At 37.2% G+C, this 13,303-nt stretch overlaps 1 protein-coding gene across 1 annotated transcript; it reads left to right on the forward strand.

The window, feature by feature from the left end:
• Window positions 1,887-13,284, forward strand: LOC18595510 (histone acetyltransferase HAC1). The gene is made up of 17 exons (XM_007023493.2): window positions 1,887-2,162; window positions 2,461-2,884; window positions 3,817-3,931; window positions 4,176-4,470; window positions 4,554-5,054; window positions 5,178-6,988; window positions 7,166-7,462; window positions 7,558-7,836; window positions 8,442-8,570; window positions 8,672-8,872; window positions 9,006-9,148; window positions 9,253-9,565; window positions 9,751-9,890; window positions 11,074-11,152; window positions 11,277-11,669; window positions 12,185-12,402; window positions 12,517-13,284. Exons 2-17 carry the CDS (start codon window positions 2,658-2,660, stop codon window positions 12,629-12,631), a joined length of 5,256 nt encoding a protein of 1,751 aa, XP_007023555.2. The 5' UTR covers window positions 1,887-2,162; window positions 2,461-2,657; the 3' UTR covers window positions 12,632-13,284.

Genomic DNA, 13,303 nt, shown 5'->3' on the forward strand with positions numbered 1-13,303 from the left:
TAAAGAAATTAACATGCCACGAATGAATTAGAATTTCCTCTACTTTCACCCAACACAAGAATTTCGATTTACTTATGCATGTCTCATAAGGGACCAAGCTTGAAAACCACTATTAAAAACAATCCATGTAGTTAGTTAAAAGAACTTCCATTTCCTCCCTACTATGGAATGTGCAACCATACGCAGACTCGTAGTTTCTCTAATTCGAACCATTATACCTTTTGTAGTCAATTGTTGTTCCATAACCTGAATGTAGGACCTCTCTTTTAAGAATCCCAATGCAATTTTCTTCAACCATTCCTTGTTCACCTTATGTATGAACACATTGGTACTTTCCCTTTTTCTCAACCTTTTTGCTACACCCTTTTGATCTCACCCTTATGTTTATAAGCATTAACTAATGCCTCTTTAAATGTACAGCAGACAAGAATGGACTGCTTTACACGATCAATTGGTGAATCGTGCCTCAGTCTTCCCACCTCAAATGCTTTTGTGATCGTGATTTTTCTTTTAGAAAACACCATCCCATCCCCTAACGGATTGTTTTGTTTGCTCCTTCTCAAACCAGAATCTCACAAAGGCATAATTCGAATATCCCTTTCTAATATTTTGTGAAATAAACACATCCACAACAATGCCAAACTAATCAAACACTACCTTAATACTAGCCCATGACATACTTACCATTAGATTATCAACATAAACTATGAAGAGTGATCTCCTCCATCGTGCCAACTCAAATTTCCTATGATACCTAGTGCCTTGAAACTATTGCTTGCAGAAACCCATGGTTGCTTCATCTCTTTCATGCTGACCTATAAAAAAAAAAGAAAAAAGGAAAAAAAAAATCTCTTAACTCTTTCTCTCATTTATTTTCGTAACTGAAACATAAAACATTTAATAGATTTAACAAAATTACATATCAAAAATCTACATAGCAATTTAAAATTTTTTTAATGATTAACACTCATTATTTGAGGAATGGCAAAAACATGCACAGAATAACAGTTAAGGGAAAAAGTCTAAAATTGTAATTGAATCAAGTTATTAATTTGGATTGAATATTTGAACTTGTTTCGTTCGAGTTAGAGTTACTTGAACAACAAATCAAGTTGAATTGAGTTTGAATTTTGTAATACTCAATTTGAGTAAGTCGAGAGTTTTATTTAATTTTTTATTTTTTTAATAATCTTAGAATATATATATACATATTTAATTACATAATTTAAACTTTTATTTAAATTTTAATTTCCAATTCAAGTTTGAACTCCAGATAAATGAATTAATGAGATTTGAGTCTAATTGAACTGAACCTTAAATAATTTAATTACTTTTTGAGTCGATCGAAAGCTCAATTCTTTTAATCGAGTTGAGTTCGAGTTTGGCATTGCATTGACTTGGCTCGACTATACCTTTGAGAAAGATAATCCATTTATAATTTTAAAAAAAATTAATAAAATTATGTAGCATCAACAATCATGGCAATTTTAGTGTATAGTTTTGCTTCTAAAGTATTAATATGGAAAAAAAAATTGTTTAACTCCGTAAAGGGCATTGAAGTAAATTTCACATAGGCACTTCTTTAACAGCTTTCCTCGGAGCCCCGACTTGTCTATTTATTACGGCTCACAACCATCTTCGTCATCCTCCTCATTAAATAAAAAGTAAAATTGCTATTAGTTATATTAAAATATTAAAAAAGGTCATAAAAAATCGGGAAAAAAATAAAAAATAATCATCGTCGAATAAGTACAGAGTTACTTAAAATTTCTATTATGCAGAGCGTGAAAAAGAAAGAAAGGGAAAAAACAAAAAATCCCCAATTGAAACCCCTCGTTGTTTTTTTTTTTTTTGGCAAACCCCAAGCACAGAAAAATTAATTTGATTCCCCCCTTTCCCTGTTTCCCCTTTTTCTCTTCGCGATCTTCTCCTTCTGCTCATTCTTCTTCTCATCTCCCTCTCTGTCTTCGAATCGTACGCTCGTGTCAATTTTCCATTCGCACGTGCGACACAAGCGCTGTCTTGCCGATTCTTTTGTCCTTTTTTATTCCGATCGTCGTCTTCGTCGTCTTCGTCGCAATTCTCGGTCTTACCATCGGAATTCTCGAAGCTCCGATCGCAGCTGCTCTTGCTTCTGCTTTCAATTCGCATTTTTTCCTCAGGTTCGTTTTTTAGGGTTTTCGTTTCTTTTTAATGTTTTTATGAAATTGATGTTCTTTTTTCTTTATTAACCTAGGGTTTGTTAGTGCTTAGTGCTTAATTCTCTAATTAGGATCGTTTTATATCTTGAATTGTTAAATTGGGGTTTCCGTTGCTTCATTGACCAAAATTCCCCAATTTTTCGTCCAATTTAGCCATTTTGGGTTTCAATTTTGTTAAACAATGTGAAATTGTTGCAATTGAGATTGAATCATTGGAATTTGAGTTAATTTATTCAATTTGCTGAATATCTGTAAGCAGGGTAAGTTTAATTACAGAAATGCCATGAAAGGGATGTATTTGAAGTGACAATTATAGGAGGGCAAAAAGAAAGAAGCATGAGTGGTGGTGGATGGTGCGATTGTAACGCGAGAGTGTGGAATAAGTTATGCAGTGGTTGTTTCTAGTTGTGGTAGTTACAAAGACAAGGCGAAAACGAAGAAGGAATAAGGATAGAAATGAATGTGCAGGCGCATATGTCGGGACAGATATCGGGGCAGGTACCTAATCAAGGGGGATTGCCCCAGCAAAATGGGAACCCTCTTCAGCCTGCCCAGATGCAGAATTTAGGCGTTGCTGGAGGCATGGGTGGTGGTGGCGTTGTTGGCGGTGGAGGTCCTCCGCATAATACACTGAGTATGGACCCTGACCTCATCAGGACACGGGAATTTATGCGAGGAAAGATGTAAGATTTTCTATAAGCAGTAGTATTGATTTGCCTTGTTGTATGAATTGTTTGTATCTCCTGATTGATTTAGTTTAATTGCAGAGCAATTTGGAATAAAAGCTGCATTAGATATTGTGTGAATGCTGTCTGAATGTTATTTAATACCAATTGAAGCTATTTATGTTTCATCATTTTGTATGTGTGTGCATGGACGATTGTACACGTTTGTGACATGCATGTGCTGCTGGATGCTCAGTTGCATGTCAGTACCATTCTTTTGTTATAGATGGTGGCAAAATATTCAAATTTGTTTTTCTACTTCTACAAACTGTGTATAGAAGTTAGCATACAAAAAATAACTAAGTCACAAGATGACTTTAGCACTTAATTGTCTATATTTCGCCTAAACTCAGTGATCTATGTTCAGTATGATTGGTAGAACTCTAGTGTGAATAGAACAGTGAAAAAGTGTGATAATTGGCATTGAAATAGTTGTGTATCTGTATGTGTAGGATTTTATGCGCCTGTTTATAATGTTGATTCTGCATGAGATATATATTGACGTATGCATCATTCAATGGTATTTTCAACAAACTTAAGGGGCCACTGTCTGGTGCAACAGGCAAGGCTTCTGGTTTAAGTTGTTAAAGAGTTCTCTCTCTTGCTCTTTTTTTTTTCTTTTTCAAAAGAAAGGAAAAGCTAAAGGAAAAAGACCTTGTTTATTTTTTCTTGTCAAGACTCCTCTTAGGTGGGTGAACAAATATGTGATGATTCTTGTGATTTCACATTGATATGTAGATTGATATAATCATTACTGCTATTTAGCTTCTATGTGAGATCAGTCTATTTATCAAGATTAGGCATTTCCGTCATAGAATTGTTTTGTTATTATATCTGTGTATAATGTTCATTTTTGATAACTAGTGCAAATTTCAATTTTTTTTTCCCAGCATTGAGGTTTTAAAATTGCGGCACCAGCATCCTATTACTGAGGCATCAATGATCAAGTTTCTGGATTTTGCAAAACGGTTGGAAGAAGGTCTATTTAAGTTCGCTCAAACAAAGGTTAATTCTTTTGTCAAATTTCTATGTTTTGAGAAAATCTGTATCTTCATTGATGTTTTTACCCATTTCATTTGTATGGTTCATTGCTGCTGTTATTTCTTCACTTCTTTTCTTTTTATGTTTGTGAGTTTCTTTCTCACTGTAGAAGCACATTATTTTGTATTCTTCTGAAGAATTTTATGTCTATGTGCTACAACTTTCTTTTTTCTCCCCTTATTTCTGATACTTGGAATATGTCTTCTAGGAGGAATATACAAATTTGAGTACTTTAGAGCACCGTTTACAGAATATAATAAAGGAGAGCAGAAGTGTGCACAACCAACGACATCCGCAGCTTGTTAATTCGGCATCAGCACCAGTTGGTACAATGATACCCACCCCTGGTATGTCACACAGTGGCAATCCTAGCATCATGGTCACATCTTCTATAGATACTTCTATGAGTGCTGCCAATGCAAGCATAGCTCCTACAACTGTCAATACAGGAAGCCTGTTGCCAACTGGTGGCATGAATAGTAGTTCCTTCAACCGATCTGAAGGTAAATTTGAGCCTTGCTGTTCTTTTGTAATCAGATTTAGATAGCATTTTCTACTGAGGGTAACTGAAATGTTACTTTTGTAGGAAATATATCGAATGGGTATCAACAATCACCTGCCAATTTTCCTATTGCTTCTGGTGGAATGTCATCAATTGGTGGGCCAAGAATGACAAGCCAAATGATTCCCACTCCTGGATTTAATGGCAATAGCAATAACAGTAGCATTAGTAATCAGTCTTACATGAATAATCAGTCTTCCAATAATGTGGGTGGGCTTTCAACTGTTGAATCAACAATGGTATCACAGCCACAGCAGCAAAAGCAACATGTTGGTGGTCAAAACAGTCGTATTTTGCACACGCTTGGCAGCCAAATGGGTAGCGGCATCAGGTCTGGCTTGCAGCAGAAAACTTTTGGGTTTTCTAATGGGTCCCTAAATGGTGCATTGGGGATGATGGGCAACAATATGCAAATTGTAAATGAACCGGGGACTTCTGGGGGATATCAGACTGCCACACCTTTTGCTAATACATCAAAACCTTTGCAACAACACTTTGATCAACATCAGCGACCCCTAATGCAAGGTAATATCTTGCTGTCATTTGTCTGTCTCGCTCTATTTCCTTTGATTTATTAATAATGAATCTGAAAATGTAATTTATTATTGGGATACGGGTTGTCTCAAAGAAAGCAATTCTTTTTGTCAGGTGATGGATATGGAATGAGCAATGCTGATTCTTTTGGGTCTGGAAACTTGTATGGCACTGTGACATCTGTTGGATCAGTTACAAACTCTCAGAACTTGAATCCAGTTAACTTGCAGTCTATGTCCAGAACAAATTCTTCTTTGATGAGTAATCAGTCAAATTTACATGGTGTGCAATCGGTGGCCCATATGAGGCCGCCCCAGTCCATGGATCAGTTTGATAAGATGAATTTCCAACCTTCAGTTTCTTCGAGAGACAATATTCTTCAGTCTAATCAACAGCAACAATTTCAGCAGCAGCCCAATCAGTTCCAACAACAGCAATTTGTTCAACAGCAACGTCACCAGAAGCAGCAAAATCAGCATCACCAGAGTTTGCTGAACAATAGTGGTTATAGTCAGTCTCAGATGGCATCTGATAAAGGCAGTCAAGTGAAGCGTGAACCTGGAGTTGAAAACCATGAGGAGGTTCTACATCAACAAGGTCCTGAACAATTTCAGCTCCCTGAATTGCAGAATCAGTTCCAGCAGAACCATGCTGAAGACCTCTCTACTCAGCAGGATATGTGTTCATCACTGCCACAAAATTCTCAACAAATGCAACAGATGTTGCAGCAACACCAATTGGTTCCAGAGTCTCATAATGATTATAAACTTTCAGCTGGAGCACAGCCTGAATCACTTGTGCAGAGTCAGTGGCACCCTCACTCACAAGATCGGGCTCAAATGCCAGGGAACATGTCACATGAGCAGCATGTCCAAGAGGATTTTCGTCAGAGGATATCTGGGCAGGATGAAGCTCAACGTAACAATTTTTCTGCAGATGGATCTACTATTAGTCCTGTCGTTGTTCCTAGAAGCTCATCAGATCCTTCAAATTCGAGGGGTGCCGTCTCTAGATCTGGAAATGGGAGCCATGATCGGCAGTTTAGAAATCAAGTGAGATGGCTTTTGTTTCTGCGCCATGCACGTAGATGTAAAGCCCCTGAGGGTAAGTGTGATGGCTATTGCTTTACTGTCCGAAAGTTGTTGAGTCATATGGACATATGTGAATCAGCTCAATGCTCATATCCTCGTTGCCATCACTCCAAGATATTGATTCGTCATCACAAGACTTGTGCAAATCCTGCATGCCCTGTTTGTGTTCCTGTTAACAATTATGTTCAGGCTCAGAAGGCACGTGCTTGTCTAAACTCTACTTCTGTTTTGCCATCTTCTGATGGTGGTTCTACTAAAACATATGATGCTGGAGACATTTCAGCTAGAGTGACTTCAACAACTGCATCAATTGATACTTCTGTAGACATACAGCCTTCACTAAAACGCATGAAGATAGAGCAGTCTTCTCATCAGTCTGTTATTGCTGAAAGTGAGGTTCCTGTAGTATCAGGTTCTGCTGTTGTTGAACCTCAAGGGTCTCAGGATATTCAGCGCCAAGATTACCAACAAAGTGATAGGTGTATGCCAGTTAAATCTGAGCCCATGGAAGTGAAGACAGAAGTCCCCATGAGTTCTGCTAAAGGTAGTCCTACTATTATTGAGATGAAGGATGCTGTAGATGACAATTGCAAACAAAAGACTGATGGTGAACCTATTACATCTGATGACTTTGGTGGTCCACCTAAGCAAGAAAAGGTTAAGATTGAGAAGGAGTCTGACCCAGCTAAACAAGAAAATGCAACACAGTCTTCTGAAATTGCAGCTGGAACTAAGTCTGGGAAACCGAAAATAAAGGGTGTGTCACTGACTGAACTGTTCACGCCTGAGCAAGTTAGGCAGCATATTACAGGCCTCCGACAATGGGTTGGTCAGGTATGATTTATTGTATTGTTGTGATTTGTTTGAGGCACTGTTTTCTAGTGTTGTATGTAGATCATTGATGAGTTGTAGGAGATGAATATATGTGTTAGTTTACTACTTAATATACTAGAAAATGGACTTGGAGATGGAAGAAGATGTTTGATGATAGCTATTTTCTTTCTTTTACAGAGTAAAGCAAAAGTGGAAAAGAATCAAGCAATGGAGCACTCAATGAGTGAGAACTCCTGTCAGTTATGTGCAGTTGAGAAACTTACTTTTGAACCACCACCTATTTATTGCAGCCCTTGTGGTGCTCGGATTAAGCGAAATGCAATGTACTACACAATGGGAGCTGGTGATACACGACATTACTTTTGTATTCCATGCCATAATGAGGCTCGTGGAGATAGCATTGTTGTGGATGGAAATACCATTCAAAAGGCAAGGCTTGAGAAGAAGAAGAATGATGAAGAGACTGAAGAATGGGTATGTTCAATACATGCTTTTTGAGTATTATTATGTTTCATGATAGTCACTAACAGTTGCTCTTACATTTTTTTGTCTTCTATAATATTGTGCAGTGGGTTCAATGTGACAAGTGTGAGGCTTGGCAGCATCAAATTTGTGCTTTATTTAATGGTAGAAGGAATGATGGTGGGCAAGCTGAGTATACATGCCCCAATTGTTATATTGCTGAGATTGAAAGAGGAGAGCGCAAGCCCTTACCTCAGAGTGCTGTCCTTGGGGCCAAAGATTTGCCAAGAACAATCCTTAGTGACCACATAGAGCAGCGATTGTTTAGGAGACTGAAACAGGAAAGACTAGAGAGGGCAAGGGCTCAAGGAAAAAGTTATGATGAGGTGATTAATGGATCATGATCACATGATGACAGTTGATTCTATGTTGTATATGATGTCCTTTCGCTACTTTCTTGTTGCTGAAAGGCATTCAGAATTGCTACAAATTCACACACTTACACTAAAAAAAAAAAAGAACAAAAGAAAGAAAGCTATATTTAAATAAGTTAGCTTGTTCCTAGGTAAGTTATATCCTGAGAAACAAAAGCTGTTGAGGTAATATAAATTGATGCATATTTTGCTGTTGATTGAGCATTTTGCTAGGATTTTTTTTGGGTATAATTAGGAGAATAGTGAAAAATTGGGTAATTGGATCGTACCTACTTTTATGTTTGAAAGGCCAGATGGCTTTGTTTGGTGTTTTGCTTTTGCTGCCCCATTTCTACGTCACGTAACCACAGCTTAATTATCTATTGGACCAAACTTAGAACTTCTGATTCCTTTGACTAGGGACCATTAACTTTCTTCTATATGTGGAATTTCTTCTCAGTATTACTGTTGATTCTTTTTTGGTCTTGTGGAAGAGCATGTTAGTCCTCTCCAGTGGCCGTCAATTGTTATGGACTTATGTGAAATAAGCTTATTTCTTCTTTCATCAATATTTACAGGTTCCTGGGGCTGAGGCACTTGTAATTAGAGTTGTTTCATCAGTTGATAAAAAGCTGGAAGTAAAGCAGCGGTTTCTTGAAATTTTTCAAGAAGAGAATTATCCACCAGAATTTCCATATAAATCAAAGGTTTGAAGGATATAGATCAAGTGTTATACATGCTTGTACGCTGAAAATGGCACTTTAATTGTAATTATGAGATGCTTATAAGTTATAATTTTCTCTTTTAGGTTATTTTGTTGTTTCAGAAGATAGAAGGGGTAGAAGTATGCTTGTTTGGCATGTATGTTCAAGAATTTGGATCAGAAAGCGCATTCCCAAATCAGCGCCGAGTTTATCTGTCATATCTAGATTCAGTCAAGTATTTCCGGCCTGAGGTTAAAGCAGTCACTGGAGAGGCTCTCCGTACATTTGTTTACCATGAAATTCTTGTAAGTCTAAACTCTTACTGAATTCTGTTTAGTGATATTATTTTCATGATTTCCGTTTTACATATACTATCAGTGATCTATTTAGTTGAGATCATTTGTCTGACTTATTGGATTCTAAACCTTAATTATCCAGATTGGATACCTTGAATATTGCAAGAAACGTGGTTTTACAAGTTGCTATATATGGGCTTGCCCTCCGCTAAAGGGTGAAGATTATATCTTGTATTGCCATCCAGAAATTCAGAAAACACCTAAATCAGATAAGCTGCGAGAGTGGTGAGGCAAATAGTTGTCAAAATATTTTTTAATTACTTATTTTGCATTATTTTTTTATTAATTCATTTTGTTAATTTCCCTGATATTCATGAATTCTGTTTCAGGTATTTAGCAATGCTAAGGAAAGCTGCCAAGGAAAACATTGTAGTTGATCTCACTAATCTATACGATCATTTTTTTGTAACTACTGGTGAATGTAAGGCCAAGGTAACAGCAGCTAGGCTGCCATATTTTGATGGTGATTACTGGCCTGGGGCTGCTGAAGATCTAATTAATCAGCTTCGTCAAGAAGAAGATGGCAGAAAGCTCAACAAAAAAGGAACTACTAAAAAGACTATAACAAAGAGGGCTTTAAAAGCATCTGGTCAGTCTGATCTCTCTGCTAATGCATCAAAGGACGTGCTACTGATGCATAAAGTAATTTCCTTTCTTCCAGATCTTTCAGCTTTTTTTTTTCCTCTATGATTTTGTTCAGTTTAAAGATAGTGGATGTGGTAAATTACAATTCTTGCTATCTTAGAGTTGAGATTTTGTTAAAATAATGACCCAAGGGATTTTAACCGGTTATATTACTCTTTCCCCTCCTTTTCTCTTCAATTCAGCTTGGTGAGACCATTTGCCCAATGAAGGAAGATTTTATCATGGTTCACTTGCAGCATTGTTGCACTCATTGTTGTATTCTAATGGTATCTGGAAACCGCTGGGCCTGCAACCAGTGCAAAAACTTTCAGCTTTGTGATAAGTAAGATTGCTACTCTTTTTGGCTGTGTTTTATTCTCTTGTATAATTTATCTCTCTCTCTCTCTCTCTCTCTTTGTGGGCATAGGAGTATACTACATGTGATACTCTAGCAGGCTATGATTTCCTCAGTTGGATCATATGCATAGTAATATGATTCTCTTTCATGAGAACCTATAATTTGTCAATCAGATCTATTTATATGAGAGAAAGGTTTTGGGTGGGGGGGTGGGTGGGGTGGTGTTGTGCTCTCTTTCGTATTCATTGTTAAGCATCTCTGTTACATTGTTTCTATTATTTATTTATCAGGCTTGAATCTATGCTAGGGTTCAGTCTTTTTCTGCATTTTAGAAATTGTTGAGTGCATTTCTGATTTTTGACTATTATGAGTCCAGCCTAATTATTCATACGTGAATCATACAGAATTATTACTACCATAATATGAATGCTAGTTATTTAACCTCTTGGGATTGTTATTATTATTATTATTACTATTATTTTTGCTCTGCCTTTGGCATTACATTCTAGATATGAAACATTAATCACATTGGTTGATGATTTGGAATTATGGACTTTTCTTAGTCCTTCACAGTAAGACAAACCATGCAAGTCTTTCAATCCTTGGTATTACTACTTTTGTTGTGAAAGAGGCCACTGTTGGTTGAAGATGTTGCATGATGGGCTTTCTTTTGTTTAAGTTTCTAGGAATTTATTTTTGAATGAACTTCTGGTGGAGAGAGTCCTTTTTGGCAGAAGAGAAATCTTCATTTTGGGGGAAAAAGAAAAGACTGTAGGAAGTTACCATACCTGGTACAAAAGTTTCACCTGCCAGTTGACATGTCAATTCCAATACTAAATATTTGCTTCTTGTGATGTTTCTGAGTGACTTTTTGCCTTAAATTTCAGTTTAGTGCAACCATACTTTTGCTTTTAGAGGTTAGGAATCTGACCATTGAGCTCTTAAAAAGCTGAGTATTTCCCGAGTTTCTGTAATTATACTGGTAAAAATTTCTAGACTCAACCCCCATCTCCCTTCCTTCCCCCGATTAAAGGCCAAATCAATTTTTATCTTTGGACCTTTTCTCCTTTTATTGTCTTCATCTATTTATATTTCAGTCTGCTTCTGCCAAGTAGGAGAAAGTTCCAAGAGAAATGGATCTGACGTTTGCTTCTTTGTACCTTCACAGGTGCTATGAAACAGAGCAGAAACGTGAAGAAAGAGAGAGACATCCCATCAATCAAAGGGAGAAACATGTGCTCTGTCCGGTAAGTTTCTCAGAGTACTACTTTAATTTACATTTAGTGTTTGTGTATGTTGCTGCTTCCGTATGCAGACTTTTCTTTTTTCTTTTTTCTAATTTAAAATTTCTGGAAAATTGTCATTTTGCAGGCTGAAATTAATGATGTACCTACTGATACAAAGGATAAAGATGAAATTCTTGAGAGTGAATTCTTTGATACTAGGCAGGCATTTTTGAGTCTTTGTCAAGGGAATCATTATCAGTATGATACCCTAAGGCGGGCTAAACATTCCTCAATGATGGTACTTTACCATCTTCACAATCCAACTGCCCCTGCATTTGTCACGACCTGTAACATATGCCATCTGGACATTGAAACTGGTCAAGGTTGGCGCTGTGAAGTTTGCCCTGATTATGATGTATGCAATGCATGTTACCAAAAGGATGGGGGCATTGATCATCCTCATAAGTTAACAAATCATCCATCCATGGCTGAACGTGATGCACAGAATAAAGAGGCTAGGCAACTACGTGTTCTGCAGGTACTTTTTTTTTTTTGTTAAAAAAAGTAATTTTATTTAACTCTTTTGTAATAAAGAATTGTCTCAACTGTATGAATGATTAGTTGGGCGTGGTTAATTTGCTAAATCTCATCAAAACATATATGTTTGTATTTTTGTGTGTATTGATGGTCAAGTATATGTACTTTCAAAGACCAGCAACAGCCAATATCTGACAATGGCTTGTATGTGCACCCCCTTTTGTTCTTTTTTTGGGGCTTGGTGGTGGCACCTATAATTGGCATGATAACATTAGAAAGTTTGACTAAAGAACTCTCAAATTGGATATTTCTTAGATGCTATTGGCTCTCTGCACTTGAATATTGAAATATGTGAAATTCTAATTTGGATTAAAGTATCTATGTTCCCCGAATATATTATTTTCCTTCTGATTTGGCTAGTAAATGGTTGGAAAAATGAGTTCATGACTATATGTGTGCAAACATGGCAGATTTTGGATATGTTCTTCTAACATAATTGGTTCCTGAAATTTGCAGCTTAGGAAAATGCTTGACCTTTTGGTGCATGCATCACAATGTCGATCTGCACATTGCCAATACCCAAATTGTCGGAAAGTGAAGGGGCTTTTCCGCCATGGAATACAATGCAAGACACGTGCTTCTGGTGGTTGTGTTCTTTGTAAGAAAATGTGGTATCTGCTGCAACTTCATGCACGCGCATGCAAAGAATCTGAATGCCACGTACCACGTTGCAGGTATATGCATGTGGCTCTCAAACCCTTGAACAGCCATATGTTATGCTCCTTTCTCTGTTTGTGTTCATGGGTTTAATTTAAAGCTAAAAATGTTAAATTTGTTAATGATTACAGAGATCTTAAGGAACATTTGAGGAGGCTTCAACAGCAGTCTGATTCACGGCGTAGGGCTGCTGTGATGGAGATGATGAGGCAGAGAGCTGCTGAGGTTGCTGGTAATTCTGGGTAAAACCAAATTGTAAATATGGATTTGGATGTTTTGATGAAGAATGCTCCCTTCTACACAAGGAGGTAGAAAATAGTTTTTGTGCTGCTCCAGCGGGTCACTGCTTGGAACTAGGGCAGTGATGGGGAAAACCGGCGGATCTAGAAGGTCAGGTCAGAAGGGGATAGGCAAATACTATACTAGAAGCAGAACAGATTGGTTAGGGAAGAATTCTTTCATTCAGAAACCCGTGACTGAATTCCCTACAAAGAAAGCAAAGGAAGTTGTTTACGAGGTCTGCCTGCAACGGTCGCTAACTATGCCCCATGGAGTTGGAAGTAGTGATGTGTGTCAGTGGCCTGATATGGTGATTCTTTAAATTTTTATCTTGTATTCTGTGGAATGCCATCCATCCCTTGGTGGCCAGTGTACCATAATTGTTCTAATCTGTCTAAGAATGCTTTCTTACAGAGGAATGTGGGAGGGAGGTTAGTTTCCTTTTTTTTTTTTGGGTTCCTTTCTATGTTTTCCCTTTGGAACATTTGACCCCCCCTTTTTGTAGAATGGCTTCTTATTTAAAAGATGGAAAAATAAGTAGCATTGAACAACTGCAGCAAGCAATTCATTTTTAGTCAAATTATTCTTATATAGCTCAATCAACGTGTGTTTGATTTTTACTCTGTTCCTTAATGCTAG

Source organism: Theobroma cacao, chromosome 6, assembly GCF_000208745.1.
Source record: "Theobroma cacao cultivar B97-61/B2 chromosome 6, Criollo_cocoa_genome_V2, whole genome shotgun sequence".
Lineage (NCBI taxonomy): Eukaryota > Viridiplantae > Streptophyta > Magnoliopsida > Malvales > Malvaceae > Theobroma > Theobroma cacao.

Coding starts and splice junctions, on each gene's coding strand:
- LOC18595510 (XM_007023493.2), top strand. CDS start 2,658: ATGAATGTGCAGGCGCATATGTCGGGACAGATATCGGGGCAGGTACCT. Junction 4,471..4,553: donor TTCCTTCAACCGATCTGAAG/GTAAATTTGAGC, acceptor TTACTTTTGTAG/GAAATATATCGAATGGGTAT. Junction 12,403..12,516: donor TGCCACGTACCACGTTGCAG/GTATATGCATGT, acceptor TAATGATTACAG/AGATCTTAAGGAACATTTGA.